Genomic DNA, 22,089 nt, shown 5'->3' with positions numbered 1-22,089 from the left:
TGTGATCCAGCAATCCCACTCCTGGGCATATATCCAGACAAAACTCTAATTCAAAAAGATACATGCACCCATATGTTCATAGCAGCACTACCCACAGTAGCCAAGACATGGAAACAACCTAAATGTCCACTGACAGAGGAACTGATAAAGAAGACGTGGTACATATCTACAATGCAGTACTACTCAGCCATAAAAAAGAACAAAATAATGGCATCTGCAGCAACATGGATGGAACTAGATTATCATACTAAGCGAATTAAGTCAGAAGAGAAAGACAAATATCATATGATATCACTTACATGTGCAATCTAAAATATGACACAAATCAACGTATCTATGAAAGAAAAACAGACTCACAGATGCAGAGAACAGACGTGTTGCCAAAGGCAAGGGTGCATAGGGGAAGGAAGGAATGGGAGCTTGGGATCATCAGAGGCAAACTATTATATATATAGGATGCATAAACAACAAGGTCTTACTGTATGGCACAGGGAACTATATTCAATATCCTGTGACAAACCATAATGAAAGAATATGAAAAAGAACGTCTATATGTATAACTGAGTCACTTTGCTGTACAGAAGAAATTAAGAAATGAATTTACAACATTGTAAGTAAACTGTATTTCAATAAAATCAAAATATTTTCCATTTTCATACAGATTTTCCACAATCTTCCCACAAATTATCAGTATCACCACTGAAATCAAAGCATCCTAATTCTTTCCTTCCCAACTTTCGAAGCCATATAATATGTTCCTTATCCTCATTTTTTTTTAGCTTTTTTAGACAGAAATGTAAGCCTAAAATATCCAGTGTTATCTTCTGAGAGTATTAAGTTGAACCATGCTACTTGAAGAATATTTATTTTGCCATGCTCCTGTTATGTTTCCAATTAAAAAAAAAAGAGGAAAAAGGCAAGTGCTTTAGACTTTAAGAAATAAAAAAAAAGGTTTTTTTCATTTTTGTTTTTTTTTTTTTTGTCAGCTTTGGAAGAATAATATGGCAAAAGAACAGCTCATTTTGGGAAAATAGCACAAAAAAACAGATCATCACTAACAGAAACTAAAACACACAGCAGAGTTGAGCTACTAAGATATACTGATTCTGCCAGGATAAAAATGGAACAGAACCAACAGATTATAATGAGGATCATTTTGGTAGCAAAGAAGCCTCTTTAACAATGGGCATGCATTCCAATCCTAGTGTGATCATTACAGGCTCATTTTCCTCGCTCACACTCCCAGGATAAAAGCCTTAAAAGAAGCACTGGCATTTTAAATATCTCAATCTCATGTGCTGAATTTTTTTTTTCTTTCTTAGGCAAAATTATTTTCCCATGTTATGAGAAGAATGCTTTGGAGAGTAGCACTGCTGTGGACGTGCGGAGAACAAAACTGATGGCAGCCCTGGAAGATTTAGGCCACTGACAAGAGAAATTACCTGTGGGCATTTGCTCCAAGGTCCCCACTCAGACATGACACATTCATTGGCACACTGAAGAGAGCAGGACTGGGTTTCTGGGGGAATTTCATCCTGGTTGCACAGGCTGTTATCCACTGCTCCCCTTTCACCAAAAGCAGCATTCACGCATCTGTAAAGCAAGATCACAAGATAACTTGATCACTTGAAACAGTGGGGAGTAAATTTAACATAGCTATGACGTATCATAATTACTTACCCCTCAAAGATAGTTAAACATAAAATAAGACCAGCAGAGAAACCAGGAAAAAAAATCCCTTTTCAACCAGTCCGACTTTATTGAGTGATAACTCAGGGCAGAGCCCTTTATTCGGCACAGCAGGAGAAGACTAGAGACAATTGTCATTTTTGAAGAACTCTCCATCTAAACAGAACTATCTACAATACATTTACTGAGGTACCAGAACAGACTGAATTTTCTTTTGTTGTTGTAACAAATTTTGAAGGCTCTCCTCTGAATAAATCCATCACTTTGTAATAATTAGACTTTTCATAGTTCCTGTGACTCTCTTAGACCTTCCCCAGAGTTCTCTCTCAGAGCATCTACACTTCCCTAGCTTTTGTTCAGTACATTTTAAGGTAATGGCAAAGTAATGCAAAAAATAACTGAACATATTTTTCTTTCATGTACTTTCTGCATTTCAGTAAGGAATTTTCGTATCATAAGCCAAAGGGCATGTAAAATAGATAGCTAGTGGGAAGTTGCTGTATAACAAAGGGAAATCAATTCAATGATGGGTGATGACTTAGAAGGCCAGGACAGGGAGAGAGGGAGGGAGTCACAGGAGGGAGGGAATATGGGGATACATGTATAAATACAGCTGATTCACTTTGGTGTACCTCAAAAGCTGGTACAAGAGTGTAAAGCAATTATATTCTAATAAAGAGCTTAAAAAAAAAAAAAAACCCAAAGGGCAATGAGCAAGCATTTTCATGTAGCAGTTGAGCATATGCCATAGATGCACATATTATAATTGTTTTGAGATAAGTGCTGGTGGAGATGAGCTAAATAATCATGCTGTTGAGTCAATCAAATTAAAACCAAAGTGTTATACCACTACATACCTGCCAGAATGGCATAAGGTGTAAGTCAAAAACATGGAAAATATCAAGGGATGGAAAGAATGTAGAGCCACTGTAATTCTTTTCACTCTGCTAGTTGGAGCATAAACTCTTTGGCAAACTAATTGGCAGCATCTACTAAAACTAAATATGTATACATTATGTAATCCAAGAATTCCACTTCAATTTTTTTTTTTGGCTGTGCCGCATGGCACGCCGGATCTTTGTTCCCTGACCAGAAATCGAACCCGTGTCCTCCTGCAGTGGAAGCGCAGAGGGAGGTCCCCTCCACTTCTATTTATATACATAAGAGAAATGTGTACAAATGTGGGCCTTCCCCCCAAAAAAAAACCTGCCTGAAAATTTTCATAGCACTATGTGTAATCAACCAAACTAGAATCAACAGTAGAATATCTACAATATCTATTCAGCCACAGTAAAAGATATTGTGATAAACTCATTGAATTAAATGCTATCAAGTGATGAGAATTCATTAACTATTGCATGAAAGAGCATAAATGGAGCTCACAACCACAATGTTGAACAAAAGAAGCTGGACACCAAAGAGTATAGACTGCATGGTTCCATTCATAGAAAGTTAAGAGACAGGCAAGACTCATCTATGGCGTCAGAAGACAGAATAGCAGTTACCCTTGGGGGAATGGCTATTGACTGACAGGGGCTTAGGTGGTCCTGCTAATACTCTGTGTCTGGCCTCTGGGTTGGTTACACAGGTGAGTTCACACGGTGAAAATTCATGGAGCTGCACCCTATGCTGTGCGCATGTCTCTGCACTCCTAGTATCTCCCAATTAGAAGTTCACATTTAAATTATTTTCTCAAAAATGCTTAATAAAGACTTGCTATATATAAGCCTCTTTTGCTAGGTGTTGGGATACAAAGTTATTTGTTAATAACGATTCACTTAGTAAATATTTTGAAGGGCTTACTCTGCACCACGCCCTTACTTGGGTGCTAGGGTACAGAACTTAAAAACAAACAAACAAACAAAACAAGATCCCTTCTTCTTCCAGTGATGGTGATCAAAGTAAAGGTGAAAACAATGATGATACTGAGATAAATGGTGGCATGTGCTGATCTGGTAATTCCTGACACAAAGCCACAGCCAAGGAACAGGCATTTTTCAGAGAGCGGTGCTGGAGAGCTCTTGGTGCTCCCCAGATCTTGCCATGCTGGAATGAAATATCCTGTATATTAGGAGTTTCCTTTATACAAACAATATTTTTTTATTGGATTCAGGAAAACTGCAAAGTCATCTATCATCTGATAGAAAATACATTTTATGAGGTGCTAAGTAATAAACATTTAGATATCGTATAAAGCAGGTTAACAGAGAATGGTAAACAGAGAGGAAATGTAAGTCATGCCTTCTAACATAGGGAGGCAAGGTACAGAGTCATCTGTGGACTTTAATTTCTCCTGTGGTAACAGTCAACAGTGGAAGGAGGGACCACGAGATGGCTTTAATGTCTCTCCCTGGGCAAACGTAAAAGCTGAAAATTGCTTTCCTTCTTGCCTGCACACTCTCAGCTGATATTCTTTTATGATTTCACTGAAAAAGAAAGGTAATACTTCTGGTCAATGGTGTCCAGTTGAACATATGCATGAGTCTTTGTTCACTCCCAAAATGCCACAAAAACAATAGTAAAGGAATGTATTACAAAGAGAAAAAACAAAAAAACAAAACACAGGAAGGATGGAAAGGCATTACCCTACAAGGACAAGCAGCAATGAAAAATAGATGGGCTAGTGGTACTGCCTTAGCACACCAAGAAAGCTGACTACTAAGCCTTCAAGGGAAAACAAAGAAAGGAACTCCACTGACACATCAGAACACAGGAGAAATTCAGGAATTTGTGGCCTCAAGGACCTTTGGAAATGTGGATGACAGAGAAACTGAAAAACTGGAGGATTAATTGAAAGCATGTTTTAAAAGCACCCAAGGGCTCAGATCCCCTCCCCCAATTCATAGAGGCAGGTGGGGGCCATCGCCGCACTGCTGCCTCACGCAGCTAATTGAAGGTTTTTATCTGGAGAGGGCCACAAAACAGATCTTTGGATTATCTCTAATCCACATGGCCCAATTAAGGATGGGAACATCATACTGAAAACAGGGTTTAAGGACAAGTTAACATACGAAAAAAATTACCACTACCCTAGTGACTTCAACAGTGCACACTTATTATTTTACAATTTTGTAGTATAGAAACCCAACATAAAACTCATTAGGCTAATAGTACTCTGGCAGAACTGCATTCCTTTCTGGAGGCTCTAGAGGAGCCTCTTTCATGCTCTAGAAGCCACCCACATGCCTTGCGGCCATGGCCCCTTTATCTTCAAAGTCAGCAGCCTTGCGTCTCTCTGTGCCTTGCTTCTATAGTCACATTTTTTGTTTCTCCTTTCCCATCTCCTCATCCACTTTTTTTTTTCTTCAGGTCTTTATTGGAATATAATTGCTTTACAAGGTTGTGTTCATTTCTGCTGTACAACAAAACGAATCAGCTATGTGTATACATATATCCCCATATCCCCTCCCTCTTGAGCCTCCCACCCAGCCTACCTATCCCACCTCTCTAGGTTGTCACCAAGCACCTAGTTGATCTCCCCGTGCTATGCAGCAGCTTCCCACTAGCTATCTATTTTACATTTAGTAGTGTATATACGTCAGTGCTACTCTCTCACTTTGTCCCAGCTTCCCCTCTCCGCCAGTGTATCTAAGTCGCTTCTCTAGGTTTGCATCTTTATTGTTGCCCTGCCACTAGGTTCATCAGTATCATTTTTCTAGATTCTATATGTATGCATTAGCATATGGTACTTATTTTTCTCTTTCTGACTTACTTCACTCTGTATGACAGATTCTAGGTCCATCTACCTCAGTACAAATAACTCAATTTCATTCCTTTTTATGGCTGAGTAATATTCCATTGTATATATGTGCCACATCTTCTTTATCCACTCATGCATTGATGGACATTTAGGCTGCTTCCATGTCCTGGCTATTGTCAATAGTGCTGCAAGGAACACTGTGGTACATGCATCTTTTTGATCCTCATCCACTTTTTTTTCCTTTTTTCTTTTTTAATTTTTTATTTTGTATTGGAGTATAGTTGATTAATAATGTTATGTTAGTTACAGGTGTACAGCAAAGTGATTCAGTTATACATATATTATACAAGTATCTATTCTTTTTCAAATTCTTTTCCCATTTAGGTTATTACAGAATATTGAGCAGAGTTCCCTGTGCTATACAGTAGGTCCTTATTGATTATTTTAAATACAGCAGTGTGTACCTGTCATCAATCCCAAACTCCCAATCTATTCCTCCCCCTACCCAAGTTCGTTCTCTAAGTCTGTGAATCGTTTCTTTTTTTTTTTCTTTCTTTCTTTTTTTGGCTGTGCTGAGTCTTCATTGTGGCACGCAGGCTTCTCTAGTTGTGGCTCTCAGGCTCCAGAGCACATGGGCTCCAGCTGCGGCTTAGCTGCCCCAGGGCATGTGGGATCTTAGTTCTCCAACCATGGATTGAACCCGTGTCCCCTGCACTGGAAGGAGGATTCTTAATCACTGGACCACCAGGGATGTCCCTCTGAGTCTGTTTCTGTTTTGTAAATAAGTTCATGTGTATCTTTTTTTTTAGATTCTGCATATAAGCAATATCATATGATATCTGTCTTTCTCTGTCTGACTTATTTCACTTAGTATAATAATCTCCAGGTCCATCCATGTTTCTGTAATTGGCATTATTTCATTCTTTTTAATGGCTGAGTAACATTCCATTGTATATATGTGCCACATCTTCTCTATCCAATCATCTATTGATGAACATTTAGGTGGCTTCCATGTATTGGCTATTGTAAACCGTGCTGCAACAATCATTAGGGTGCATGTACCCTTTCAAACCATGTTTTTCTCCAGATATATGCTCAGGAGTGGGACTGCTGGATCATATAGTAGCTCTACCTTTAGCTTTTTAAGGAACTTCTGTACTGTTCTCCATAGTGACTGTACCAACTTACATTCCCAGATCCTCATCCACTTTTAAGGGTGCTGCTGAATAAAGTGTTCTCATCCAGAGGACCCAGGACAATCTTTCCATCTCAAGATCCTTCACTTAATCACACCTGTGAAGACCCTTTTGCTATTTAAGGTAACATATTCACAGATTGCAGGGGTTAGAATGTGGATACCTTTGGGAGCCATTATTCTGTTCACCAAATCAGCCTTTTCTCATTGGGTTCCCCAAATACTGGTTGCTAGGATTATCTATTTCACATGTGATTTAAGAAGAGACTCTTCTAGGGGTTCTGAGAAGCACAAGAGTAAAGACTTAAAAAGAACTGAAGGTGTTCCCAAATGAAAATGCCCCTGCAGTCACACATCCTGCATCATGAATTTCTCTGCCATATCTCCCTTTGGCCATCACCTTCATTTCTCCTCAAACTCATTACAAAACTGCTTTACAGCATGTCTATATTTGCTATCCCCACATTCTCTCTCCTCTTCCTCCCTTATTACCTCCTGGACTTATTTTAATCACACTTTTATTATCATTCCAGGGAAAAGTTATATCAAGATCATCAACAGACTCCCCTTTGCCAAACTCAATAGCCAATTTTTAAATTTATTTATTTATTGGCTGCGTTGGGTCTTCTTTGCTGCATGCAGACTTTCTCTAGTTGTGGTGAGTGGGGACTACTCTTCATTGTGGTGCGTGGGCTTCTCATTGCAGTAGCTTCTCCTGTAGAACACAGGCTCTAGGCGCGCAGGCTTCAGTAGTTTCAGCACGTGGGCTTCATTAGTTGTGGCTCACGGGCTCTAGAGTGTGGGCTCACTAGTTGTGGCACGTGGACTTAGTTTCTCCACGGCATATGGGATCATCCTGGACCAGGGATGGAAGCCACGTCCCTGCATTGGCAGGCAGATTCTTAACCACTGCGCCACCAGGGAAGTCCCTGCCAATTCTTATCTTAGTAAACTTCTCAGAACCATTTGGAACAATTGATTACTATCTCTTTTGAAAAATGCTCATCTTCCCATTTTCTTGGTTTTCCTCTTAGTCGACTAGCTGTTTTCCAGTCTCATTTGTAAGATCTTTCCCTTTGCTCTAATCTATGAATATTTGTGTTCCCCAGGGTGCAATTTCTTTCTTTCTTACCAATATACGACAAATTTACAGCTGATGCCTAAATTTATACCCCCACTACTCACTGAACTCCAATCTGTAACTCCAGGACTTCTCAGCTAGAAAGCTAATATCTCAAATTTACTGTGTTCAGAAGCTAGCTTTTGATTTTCTCTCTCAAATTTGCTTCTAATACTGCTCATCTCAACAAATAGCTTCACCTCTCTCTTGATCACTCAGGCCCTAAAACCTAGCAATCATCTTTGATAATTCTCTTTTTCTCCACATTCTATAATTATGTTATAAGCAAACCCTGTCGTCTGTACCTTTCAAAAGTAGTCCAAATGTGACCACCTTACCACTTTCAGTATTACGAAGCCCAATCTAACCATCAACCTCTCTCACCTGGAATTCTGGGATGTCCTTCAAACCTTCATCCCTGCTGCTACTTACACAAGGTCCTTGAAGCAAGGTCCTTTTCAAACATAAATAGAGCATGTCATTCAGGCTGTCTCACACCTTCCATAGCTTCATGATGCCGTTAGAGAAATATATTTTAACCTTATTATAGAAGACTACAATTTGAGTACTGGCACCAGCCACATGGGATGTGGTGTTATCCATCTTATCATAACAAGCCAAGAAGTTTCCTGCTTTGGAAACGCCTTCCCCTTGGAATTCTAATATAGATCTTTACATTCATTCAGGTCTCTCATATTTTTCAGGTCTCTACTTAAATATTTTGCTGACCAGCCTCTCCAAAACAGAATCCTCCATTATGCCAATCCAATTTTATTTTTCTTCTTGGCATTTCATAGTAAAAACATTCCATTATATATTACTTTATGTGTCTACCTTTTTCTCTGCTGCTGTAAGTTCTTTGAGGACAGTAACTTGTTTTGTTCACCTTTGGATCCCCAGTGCTTAGAACAGTGCCTGATAACACCGAAGACAAATATTCATAAATATGTTTTGAATTCATAAATGATTGCCATCAGGTATTAACCATGAAGATGTCCTCTAGTCTGGAGGTTTCATGAGAGAGAACAGATAAACCGTTTCATTAATTATAACACCATTTTATTAAGGCCAATAATGGTTTGGAATGCAAGATGTCTGGAAAACCTGTTTCACATATATATACAGCACATAACACAGTGAGTATATATTAGTTGGCTAGGGCTGCCATAACAAAATATCACAGACTGGGTGGCTTACACATGTATCTTCTCACAGTTCTAGAGGCTCAAAGTCTGAGATCAAGGTGTTGGCAGGTTTGGTTTCTTCTGAGGCCTCTCTCTTTCAGCTTGTAGATAGCCACCTTCTACTTCTATTTTCACATGTTCTTTTCCTCTACGTGTGTATATGTCTTAATCTCCTCTTCTTATAAGGACACCAGTCAGATTGGACTAAAGCTTGTCCCAATGATCTCATTTAACATCAGTTACCTCTTTAAAGACCCTATCTCCAAATACAGCCACAGTTTGAGGTACTGCAGGTTAGGACTTCAATACATAGACGGTGGAGGGGACACAATTCAGCCCATAACACATGGTATTTGTTATTTGGTAGTTGTTGTTTTTATTACATCAGGCTTCATCCATTTGAGCTGAGAGGTATGGCTTAAAGGCCCTCTTGTTCAAGTGTGTTTTTCCTCAATCAACCTGCCACAATTCTGCAGATAGCAATTTATTCTCTTAAAGCCTGCCTTTCTCTCCTGAGACTTCACTTTAATACTGCTAAGAGTGGCTGGGATGAGAGTGAGAAATGCCACAGCTCATTTACACATATTACTTGATAAGCTAGGCTGGTCAGTCATTTCTCAAAGCCATGAGAAAACAGGACACCAGAGACACAGGTTTTGAAGAAAAAGAGGTAGAAGCCCAAGTTTGTGACAGCCTGAGCAACTAGCCCCAAGGGGAAAAGGCAGTGAACAAAGGAAAGAAAGACAATTTGTCTGTTTGCCCTTGGCCTGAGCTGGTGATGAGGAAGACCTCTATAATTCTGCCAGCAGCTATTTCTTCCAATCTGCTTACCAGTGCTTTTGTAACATTGGCACTAAGTCTCAGAGATGGTGGGTATATACTGAACTACTGAATCAAGTAAGTTCACTGGAGTTGAACAACAATCAACACATAGAAGTAGGCTCTGCCTTGGCAACTGACTTCAGTCTCATAGATCCCTTGATAGGGAGTTATCCGATTTGGGCACTGTGTGTCCATTTGACATGGAGCTTTCTAAATCTAGCAAAATAATACACCATGCTCATGCAAATGAATAGTTGACAATACTGGGTTTTATTCTTGATTTTTACTATTAAATCATTGTTTATGATTAATATTTTGGCTTTTGCGTACTTATTCTCTAACATTTATTGCTATTTTCCTCAGTTTGTCATAAAATTACCCTTCTTTCTTCCCAAATCTTATCTAAATAGACATTTTTTTTTTGGCTGCACCACCTGGCTTGCGAGATCTTAGTTCCCTAACCAGGGATTGAACTTGCACCCTTGGCAGTGAAAGCGTGGAGTCCTAACCACTGGACCGCCAGGGAATTCCCTTTAAATAGACCTCTTGGATGAACTCAGGCCAAGTGTGAGTTTGGCCACCATTGCTATATTTACCAAACAAAAATGTTCAACAAACTCCCTCAGTAAATAAGTGAGCATTCACTAAATTCTTTTAGAGATGTATTCTTTTTATATTAAAGTATATCACTACTGTTCATAGTTATTCTCATATTAGCTTTGGAATGCTAATTGTAGGGATTTAAATTGAACTTTTCAATGTAATTGACATCCAAAATTAAGATAATGTTCATCAACTATACTAACCATAGATCAAAAGAGAGACACGGCATCACAGTCAGAGTCACCTAATTTGTTAGCAGTGGTGGCCAAGCATTCACACCCTTGGCCTGCTCCATGTAGTTGGTTTCCCCACTGAAGTCATTTGCAAGAAATATTAAGGATTGTGGCTGCAACACAGATGGAATCCCACAATACACATGGCAGCTCAAGGCACATATGCTTCCACGGATACTTAAATTTCAGCAAAGCCAGAGGACATGGTGTGAAGATCGGAGTGTACCTGGGTAAGCAACACTGTTTTTTTATAAAAATATATAAGGTCCACTGCCACATTTCCCAAATGTCTCCATTTCCACACACCTGATTTTCCTAGATTGTGTTCCTCCTCCACAGCGCAGGGACCTCAGCTCATTGTGGATCTTGCATGGTGACCAGTGTTCTACAGCCCAGGAATACTGATTGCACTCACTGTAACATGGGACTGCCTCATGCACCTGTCAAGAACAGGAAAGGAAAAGAAAATTATGTGGCACTACCCAAGTTATGGAGAAACAGCCTATCTTTTAGTAAAGTCAGCTGAACATACAACCCAAGAACTGCACTCTGGCCCCAACAGCCAAACTGCATCCCCAAAAAGCAAGATATATTTGGCTTTTCTGAAATTACTGACTTGCCTAAAGAAACATACAGGGGAAATCAACTAGAATATGATAGTGTGCCTTTGCAGAAGAGAACAAAGGACAGTCATTACCTACCACCAAGAATAGGAATTCCATTTTCTTTTCATTCCTTCAAAGAGCTCACACAGCACCTATTAGATGGTGCAGCTCTCAATTATATGGTATACTCTATTCTCTGATGTACTTCACGATGTCAATTGAAATAAATATATGTAAGGCAAATTTACTCTTGAATATGAGAGGTTCTTAGAATGCATAAGAAAAGTGGTATTATTTGCACAGGAAATTTCTTTTTATGCCCCCAAATGACCAATGCTAATAGGCATTCATTTAGCCTTCTGGGCATTGTGGCTTTATATGAATTTAGCTATTTGTAGGATGTTTTCAGAGCAGCTAAAACACACAGACACACATACACAAGACAAACACACACATGTTAGAAGCTGTGCATGATTACAGACTGAATATACACAGATTTATAGTAAAAACAATGAATACAGCCAATGAATTCTTAGGTTACTTCCTATGCATTTATCTGTGATGCAAATATTTTTTCCTGAAATTTTATACCATTGGGTAGTCAACTGAGTTTGCCTCTTCAAGACAATTTAAAATGTATTACTCCTCAATAGAGAACACAGTGTTCTCCCTTGGTAAAAAAAAAAAAATTGTTCTATCATATGATATGTTATTCTAGATCTCAAAGATGGCTGTAGTATAGCATGCTGATGAGTAATGACTCAGCCTACTACCAAAATAGTTAATTAATGCTTTTCCTTTCAAAGAAGAACTTAAGCCCCATGCCTTTCTTCCCCTTGCCTTTCCAATTCCATAAAATTGTAAATGATGACTAGGCAGTGTTATCCAAACAGAACCATTACTTGCAAGTTTCCACTAAATGCAAGGGAAAGCACTATGTAATGGGATAATCAGAAAACAAGATTGGAGCACTGTCAGCATGTGAGATGGAAATCAGATGAGAAAAGGTTATTTGCGAGACTACATCTTAGGAATCACAAATAATGTCAGAAACTATTTTTAACTGTGGGATTCGATTTGGCTCTCTCATGTAGAGCATATGACGATAAGGGAAACCACAAAGTGAAAAATACGTGAGGGCAAAATGAAAGGAGATGGGAAAATAGAAGTGGAAATGGGTGTGAGGAAAGGAAAGAATTAAGTAATAAAAGAATCACATTTCATGCTGTGAATGCTGACAAGAATGGAATGAAAGGATCAGAAGCAGTGCCTACATTAGAAGGAAGTAATAACTTGTAAGGGAGAAAAGTCTGGCCCCCCCAAACTCATACAGGTGAGAGAAAAACCTATAAAAATGAAAAGACGTGATCCCAATCCAAGAGACACCAAGAAACCAAGCTGATGACAGCTGAGGGTTTAGCTGACCCCATGTCACCACAGAAATTAAGCTTTCATTGAATTTACAGGTTTGTCCTATAAACTCTTCAATATGAATCAGACAATTTAAAGAAAGCTTTTTGGCTTTCTTATGAGATATAAGAAAGTTTACTAAAGCACTCTGCACAAACCGGGGAGATGAAGAAATTAATTTAAAAAGTAATTTTCCCCATAACTCATGCATGAATCTGAGAGAAAATGGATGGGATATCCTCTCTGAGATGGACCGATTTTTCCAAAGCTCGCAATACTAACCAGGGCTTACGCTTTCACCCTCCTTCCCATATAAAGGCCAAGGTCAGATTAAAATGCAAACCTGATTAGTTGCATGCACCTTTGATATACACATGGGAACACTTGGTCATGTGCTAGTTTACTGTCTATATTCTTCATGCTCTAGTGATCTACACCTGTAGCAGAGTTGCTAACCTCATTGACAAGCTATGAGAAGGCAGGGAGCAGGTCTGTGTAGGGAGATGTTGACCTGCCTTCTTGAGTAACGGTGTTAAAAAAAAAAAATGGGACCTCTTGAAGAAGATTCTCCAACTTATGGATTTACCTGATTTTTTTCTCCAACGTGTCTGTCATCCTAATATTGCTCATACTGTCACTTCTGGCTGACAAATCCCCACCTTCGTTCAAACCCCAAGTGAATCCCACCACTTCCACAAGGCCTCTCCCATGACTCCAGTTGGCATGTCTTTGGTACTCAGTGAGAGTTTCAGGTTTAAGCAGACTTGTAGCCAGATTATAATGTCAGGGGCCCATGTGCAGACTGGGGCAGTGGTGGCTGTTAGGGCCACATCGTGAAGAGCTAGGGGAGCAAACACACTCAGTGAAGTCATCACCTTGACTCCTCTCTACATGTCTCTTATTCTCTGGCCTACTTGAGCTCTTTTTCTCATTTTAGCCTTACTGTCTACTTTGTACTTTAAATTATACTGAGAGAATATGCCATGAGAGACACAATTTGCATTTTCCACTCATAAATACACTCCTGGTTTTAACCAAAGTCAGACCTGGACTATCAGTGTTTATTTGACTACCTGAACAAAACCTGTGAGTCTTAGGAAGGCAGGGACTGTGTTTCTACAATGTCAGTATTTTGTAAAACATTTGGAGGTGGGGGTGATGCCCAATAAGTATTTGTTGAATTGAAACTAATTTTTGAAGGGGCACAGATTGCTATATGACCCTCACTTAATTTTCTAGAGAAAACAGGCTTGTGAATGGAACGTATAAGGGGTGTTTTACAAAGCTCAAAGGACAATAAGAGGGAACAAAAATGAAATCCTTTTCTTTGCATTATGGGGCTTTGGTGAAGAATAGCCATCGCTATATTATCAAAAGGTGCTGCCTGATGATTTTGTTATGGGAAAGGAAGGCTATCCCTAAAGAATCGGGAGAGTTGTTTCTTTAGTGTTCATCAGGCAAGGACTCTTACCTAGAGGATCAAAAACACCCACAAGAGGCAAAAAGGCAGCAGGCATTCAAGAATGAAAATTTACTACCCAGATGCCCAATTTCTTCTCATGTCAGTCCTTTATGTTCTGGCTATTTCATATTGCTATTTAGTTGGTGCTTATTATAGTTTCATAATGGAAATGTGTTAAAGCACGGACTTTATCAGGGAATCATATGGAAATGTTCTAAAGGAGAGAAATGAGCCATGGGAAAGTTAAATGAAAATCATTTCGAAATGGCACAAATTAGGAAGAAAATAACAGGGTTTAATAGGGCCACCAATGCTAAGAAATGCCCCTGAAAAATCTAAATCCTCTGAGAGAAGTAACATTTCATTCTCCTGGTAATGAGTCCTATTTATTACTTCTTTATTGGGGAATTGTGTTTTTATAATTTTGCAGTTCCAGAGTCATATTATAAACTCATTCATTGAGTCAGTCTTTTAATATTTATTAAATAAGCTTTTGCTCATTGTAACTGATCAATTTCATTAAGGACTGTTTTCTGATATTACTTTCCAACTGTGGACTGACTGGAATAAACTTGGAAGCAGGGTCTCATTGGGGTTCAGCAGGTATCACTATTGTATATCAGAGTCTTAGGGTTCAAGGGCTCAAATAAAGCAAATAATCCAACAACAACCACAATTAAAAAAAAAAAAAAACAAAAAGCAAAGGAAAATTCATGGCCTCCAATTTTCTATAGAATAATATTTTTGCTCTAGTGAAGCTACCAGTCAAGACCCAAGTAGAAACCTTCAGGCTTGAGACCTCCATGCTGAGCACTGTGGCTATTAGTAGAACTTGAACATCAGTTCAAAGGCCCAATTGGGACTAGAGATTCCTGCAAGTCAAAACCAGAGTCTGTCCCAATGGAATGTGAGAGGAAATGGTCTCCAGGAGTGGTAAGATCAGTAAAGTACTACGGGCTTCCTTCTCCCCTAAAAAGTTGTGAGTTCTCAACCAAAGGTGCACAAATTTGCCTCTGATCAGGTCTGCAACCCTCATCCCTTAATTCAAAGAACTTTCCTGCTAGTTCTTTTCTGGTCTATACTTTCTTTCTTCCTCCAGGGCGCACACTTTCCTTTCAGAAGGGTCCTCTAAGCTACACCTTGCTTCAACTTACCAAATTCTGTCCCTTTTCTTATTCAATCAGCCATGAAGTTATGCTCTCCTTCATTACAACTTGTCTGACTGGTTGGATATTATCACCTTTACAAAATAATCTTTTGGTTCCATTTTTGTTCATCATGCATTTATAATTTGTTTGTGTACAATGTAGTGTGTCTAGGCAATGCTAAAAGTTCAGTCCTAATGCAAATGCAGACACATGCTTTACACTGTGCCCATCCATCACTAGTCCCTGGTCATCAATGGTACCACAATAATGCTCTGTGGATCTTTATGGTTTATACAAGACATTCCATGTCATAGGTCTTGATCATCATAATTACTTGAGTTAGACAAGGTTGGTGTGATCCCTATTTATAGGTAAAAATAACTGAAATTTGAAGAAATTAGTCATTTATGGCTTATAAATGAGGAGGCTGGTACTCAAACTGAGATTATTTGAGAATCCCACCCTGGTAATGTCAAGAGGTCACAGGTTCTGCCTGTGTGGCTTATACAAGCACATCACCATGCTTTGAGAGATAGTCAACATCTTCTCAATGATGCTAACATTTATAAATTCCTGACAAAGCAAAACTAAGAGCTGAATATTCAAAGATGTCTCTACAGTAAATGATGCATACTACTTTATATATGAAAAAAATTGCTTAAGCAATTCATTCCTAGTCTTTGGGTACAGAATGTCTTTTCACAATTTCAAAAACCCAAGAAGTATCTCAGAAAACTAACTTGCAAGTTTAAAGCAAGATCATGCCCGTGTCTTTTGAATGGTTTCAACTCTGTGTGTGAATATGATGGGTTAAAAAAAATTCATGAATGGTTTTAAATTGGTACTTGTGGGGAAATCATTATGCCGGTCATTTTGTGCTATGAGTTGCTCAAAAGGATTTTCTGGAGAGCTGGAGTCTGGTACTCCATAATCGGGGATGTGGGTAACTGTCAGCTTTAGTCCAGATGTTCAAGTCTGAGGCCCTGGCTAACCTCCTCTTCCCAGATGTTTTCCCACACTACCTTCTTAGCCGTAAAGCAACCAAAAAGACTTCCTCTGAATTCTATGAACCTACCATCATTCCTGGTTTGTAAGATTCACCATTGGTTTTAAATATGCATTATGTTTTCTTTTCAGTTTTGATGTTAAAAAAAAAAATCTAAAAATGAACCTAATAATGCTGGATGAGTTTTATTTGCAAGATTTATTGACAAATAAATTGTTGAACTTTAAAGCCAATGGGAAGTTTATTAAAATAATGACAATGGTAGTTTCATTCTCCACCTCCTAATAACAGTGGTTTCCAAGCTTGATGTGCAGACCAGGAGAACTGTCTGCATTGCTGTAAGGGGCCCATGAATGCATTCTCCTGCCTAACCTTGTCTGTAGTCTCAATAAGTAATATAATCTCACACATGTTGGTCCCACCACTTGTCAAATGAATGCAGGGAATGTTGTGATTTTAAAAGTTTTAATTTCACTTGAAGGAACTGCTGAGTTTGAAATCACTCATTAGGAATTGTCTCAACCCAGGCTACTGGAGAGCACAAGTTCCTCATATCAAACACTCAGGGAACCACTGCCTCTACATATAAAAAAGAGAATAAATAACAAGGAGGCTATGCCCTATACTGTTCATATTTTGATAAAAGATGTTGTACAGAACAGCCCTCTTTCTAAAAGTGAATATTGAAATAAATTTTTCCTGAGAAATTATAACCTCCAGATTCTTCACTTTTCATTTTCCAGTGGTCTATGACACTTAACCCCTTCCCTCTGGGCTGAATATCACTGATGCTCTTTTAAGCACAGGATCCCCATTATCAAGACCAGCACCCATGCACAGCTAAACTGTCTCTGCCACCCGCATAGTCCTATTTTCCTCCCCCTGTGGCAGGGGTGGAGGGATGGGAGGTAGGAGAGCTGGGTACTGAGACTGAATAAATATGGCCCCAAGCCATGCATGTACTTCTTCCCCTCCCCCTTGTTTCCTTCTCATCCAAAGACGTCACATATAGGCCACCCATTACAGAGGGTATTTAATAGAGGAGAACCACAAAGCCTTCATCCGAAAGGCCACGGTTAAGCTCAGTAACCTGTGCTGATGTAGCTTAGATTATTTATAATGGTAAATAAGCAGAAATGCCTGTTTGTTTTTATGCATAATATTTCCCCCTATAGCAGATTAACATGTCTTATTGTGCATCATTTAAGTGACTATAAAATTAAACCCTGGTCTTAAAGCAAACTACAAGGTAAGGGGCATCAGCAACCAAAATTGTTGTGCAGATCCCATAAAGCACAGGATGTTCTACAGTACAGTGTGTGTGCATGCACACACACACACACACACACACACACAGAGCACTGATCAGAATCCCTCTGTGCCTGGTATGTGATACAGAACTCGGGGAGCATACTGACATCGGCAACTTGGGGTAAGTTGAACTGTAAAGCCCCCTCTCTGTACCACAGTACTGTGTAGACCATCATAACTAATAGAACGAGAGAGGTAAACTCACTCCAGAGTCTGGACTGACTTCTCCAATCCCCTGGGAGGTGCCGCCCACTGCCATGCTGTGACATGAGATCAGATGGGATTTTGTACTCACAGGTTGCTCACAGTACGCCAGGGACTACGGTCATTGCGGCCCTTTGGATTTTCATAGAACAGATTGCAATTTTAAGTCAAGCTGAAGTGAATTAAAAAAAAAAAAAGGAATCCCATGGCAATTATGATTGATACTTCCAGAAAACTTTGGAAAATCTGAATGCACAACCCTTCAGAAAAGAGGTTATGGATTAATCTTGAGGATATTATGTAAAATAAGCCAATCACATAAGGACAAATACTGCATGAATATACATATATCGGGTATATCAGATAGTCAAACTCACTGAAGCAAAGAATGGGATGGTGGTTGTCAGGGGCTGCAGGGAGGGAAAAACAGGAAATTACTTATCAATGGATATAAAATTTCACATGAATAAGTTCTAAAGATCTGCTGTACAATACTGCCTATGGATAACAATACTGTATTATATACTTAAAATCTGTTAAGGGGGTAGGGCTATCTTATGTTAAGTGTTCTTACTACTATAAAATTAAAAAGAGTTACATGTCTAAGAGAGGGTTGGATTGCACCATGGAAACCTGACCAGTGAAAGAACCTTTCTGCTCTTAGAATCCATAAGATACTGTCTAGGGGTCTAGTGCAAAGATTAGATAGATAGATAGATAGATAGATAGATAGATAGATAGATAGATAGATAGATAGATAGATAGATAGGGAGACAGGCAGACAAAGTAAGTCTAGGTCCAGAATATGACCACCAGCTATCAGGTGAGAAAGGAAAGATTTCTTTCTGTGCTGCAACAGGAGAGTCTGAAACAGAGACTCCTTTGGCTTCTGGCAGGTAGCAAAAGTTTTACAAGTTATAGGCATAAGGCAGGGCTAAAGCAAATCTCAGTTCTCAGAAACAGATGTCCAAAGGGTAAGTCAGAAAGGTATACTGGTATTGTTTGGGGTTTATCAAGAAAGGGAGGAGAAGGGATTTAAGCCCGAGACAACTCATTATGTAAGTGTCCAACACATGTGAAGGCTTTGGGGAAAACTTTTATTTTCCTTATTGGCCTTTGTTGGGAGAGGGTCTTGTATAGCTCTCACTCATTCTCAGTAGTTGAGAGCATCACACTATACTTACTCTAGGATGCAGACAACTATATTTTCACTCGATGAATGTAAGAAGCCTATTGGAGCATGCCTAGGAAATCAATGTAATTTGAGTTATAAAAAATGTATTTGTATAAAGAAGCAGTATGATCTAATGTGCACATTCCTTAGGCAAAGAAATCCTATGGTTGAACTATCAGATACAAATGGACAAAGACGGGTAGCCCTAGTTGGGATTAATCTACTATGAACTACTTTGGATGAGAGATTTGTCAATTAAGCAAGCAAACAAACCAAAATCTAAATCTAATTCTCATAAACTATACACAAGGCCCTGGTACGAACAGGATGAAGCTTGAAGACTGCAGTTCCCTGGGGTAAGTCAACGGGAAATTTGATGAGGTAGAATTCAATTGGTAGACAATGGGCGCCATTAAGACTTCTGAGGTTTCTATCAAGAGAGAGATTCTAAATGAAATTTGGGACACGTAAGTCATCTTAAACGTGAAGGAGATGAGTTGGGAATGTGTGAGAGACCTGAGAAAGGTCAAGTGGTCCCAATATGAGGTGATGGTTATGAAAAAATGATCATTATATCTACTATTTTTACAAAGCTCCCAACATAACAAGGAAGAAGAGATACCAAGATTTGGTGGTGAAAATGAAAGAGACAAGTAAAACCTTAATGCTACTTTTTGAAATCATTTAACTATTCTAGAACCTAGTGACACATTAAAGTTTCCTCTTCTTTACCAGCAGAATTGGAAGAAAGAAGACAAAGGCATAGCTTCCCCATCGCCCTGAATTCCAGGGAGTATTGCTAATGAGCAGAGCAGAAGAAACTTGGGCGTTCGCCAAGAAAACTTCTTTGTAATATTTTTACCATCTTATTTCCTCTAATCTTGGCTTAGTTGGGCTAAATCTGAGGCCATGTGTGACCTGAAAAGCAATCTAATCTTTGGACTATTTCCACGTATTTCCTATCAAGCAGTGAGAGCTCTGGGTCCACCATGCTACTGTCTCTTAATCATTGCAACAAACAAATCTTTCCTACTCTAAAATGCATCAGTTCTCATCCATCACTTACTCCAAAGTCTATCAGGGAGTTAGAACAGAACAAAAGAAGGGGCCATCAAAAATGGCCTTTATTCTGCCTAGTAGAAAGAAAGAGATAAGAATTGCTGTCTGCAAACTTCATTCCTAATTTGGCTATTTTCTAAATGTTCTATCACAAAAGACAGGAGAGGAGAAGGAAAGTGTATCTTTTTACCCAAGAGAAAACCAGATAATTATTTTTATATAGTTTGGGGCAAAGGAGAAGGAAAATTAAAAATATTATAAATAAAGACTTTTGGCACAAAGATATTACGCATACATGTATCACACACATACACACACACGACACACCAAGTAGTATTTTTCTTCTGCAGGTAAATGCATGACAAAGTGGTTCTAAGGCTGCATTGTGCTCTAACAGTTCTCCCTGTTACAATACAAGGCCAGGCACAGCACAGAACGGCTTTTTAAAATATGAACTTAGTGTGAGTCCTTCCATAACAAACCTGAGGTGTCTAAGACAAAGTTAAAGTGAAACACAGAGCCACAAGTGATGTTTTATAACCAAGGATGGCACAGCCTGACCTTTACGGAAACGAGAGACAAGATTGATTGGCTAATGGAATCCCTGCCACTCACTTACATGGTGATAAACTGGGATCTTGGCTCTGATTTCCACCCTAATTTCATCAGTCGGAGATTCTTATTAGGAACTAATTGAAAGCTGCTTCTTTACAGAATAAAGAGTATTTTGTTGGAAAGAGTCTTCCCCGAAGGCAGAAAGTGAAGAAGAGACAAAGACTGATACAGACCTTTTAGGCTCTTCACAAGATAAAAACAGAAGATGATTGCTGAAGGAAAATGCTAATTTAAGGCAGTCCTGTACCTGGCCTCCATTTTAGTAAATTTTGTTTTGACCAAAGGAAAGACAGCTGATGGTAAAGTAACAAGCAAATATCACTATATACAACATAAGTGATAAGCCTATTCCTGGGTACTTGCAAAACAGATTACTTGAAAAACTTGACAAACAAGTTCTTAAAATGTGCTACAGAAAGATCAATTAACCATTTACATAAAGTGGGCAAGTTTCTACAAACTGGGATTCGATAAAAAACTAAAGCATTAATATATAGCATGTATGCAACCAATGACAGCTTTTCTGAGATATTTACTGAGAACTAAGATTTCCAGATATCATATTTTCTATAAACAGTCCTACTTCCCACCCCCACCCCCCAAATAAAAGAACTTACATGCTGTGTCCCTGGTTTATACTTTGTGCTTAATAGATATATATTGGCATAAATATGAACAAATGACTACAGAAATATTTTCTATGCATGTTTCTAAAAAGAGTACATAGACAACCTGCAATGCTGGTATCACTTGGAGTTAAAAGTTATGCCCCCTTTGTAATTAACTTTACAGGAACATTAGTATTATGTATCAATTATTCAAATCTAATTACTTGTAACTCTACTCTGGTCCCAACATTTGAAAGCAGATATCCAAATGAATTCAGAGTCTTATATTTCTTAGATTTTATGATTTCAAAATTCTCTCACCTTTGCTTTCATTTTTGATTTCTCTGAATATAGATGATAGTAATTGGACAGTGTCACCCCACTTCCCCATCCCAGTCATGGATGCCTTGAATTAATTATGAAAAATACAAGCTTCTAAAAGGACTGACTTTTTCTTTCCCTGAAAGCAGGTAATATTCAAGGCGTTCAGGACTCACCATATCAGGCAGACCCTGCTGGCATGAGGAAGCCAGGCTCACAGTGACAACTGGATCTCTCTGAAGTGAGGGACCATCTCTTGTACATCTCTTATGTTGCACTTAGCATCTGACATGTGCAGGGCCCACAACAGACTCATAATAAATGCATGTTGAACTGAATGCTGGGAAGTATAGGGCTTATGGTTCTATATCTGAGCTGGCATCTCACTTGGTGGGGAGGGGGGTTGTCTGTTAAAATAGTCTTCCTTAGCGGGAACCACACTGCTTTGGATTGATGACATGGCATCTGTAGAGCAATTTAGGAGATGGGCGGCATCAAGTACTTTACTTGTATTGGATTCCTGTCCTCCATTATTGGATTCCTTGGCTGGATCCTATTAAATTGATAATGTGGTCCTCTGTGGGGGTGGCTTCATTTCAGTGATGGGTGAAGTGATCCTT

General features: G+C 39.0%; 1 protein-coding gene across 1 annotated transcript in view; it reads right to left on the bottom strand.

The window, feature by feature from the left end:
* Window positions 1–22,089, bottom strand: part of THSD7B (thrombospondin type 1 domain containing 7B) — a 746,295-nt gene that overhangs the window by 90,115 nt on the left and 634,091 nt on the right. Inside the window, exons 15-16 of the mRNA XM_057745884.1 lie at window positions 10,853–10,986; window positions 1,443–1,593 (exon numbers count right to left, since the gene is read on the bottom strand). Of these exons, the coding sequence (XP_057601867.1) occupies window positions 1,443–1,593; window positions 10,853–10,986 (285 nt within the window). The remainder of the gene's footprint in view (window positions 1–1,442; window positions 1,594–10,852; window positions 10,987–22,089) is intronic.

Source organism: Hippopotamus amphibius, chromosome 8 (genome assembly GCF_030028045.1).
Source record: "Hippopotamus amphibius kiboko isolate mHipAmp2 chromosome 8, mHipAmp2.hap2, whole genome shotgun sequence".
NCBI lineage: Eukaryota > Metazoa > Chordata > Mammalia > Artiodactyla > Hippopotamidae > Hippopotamus > Hippopotamus amphibius.
Note: the sequence above shows the minus strand (reverse complement) of the source record. Positions and strands in the feature narration are given on the sequence as shown.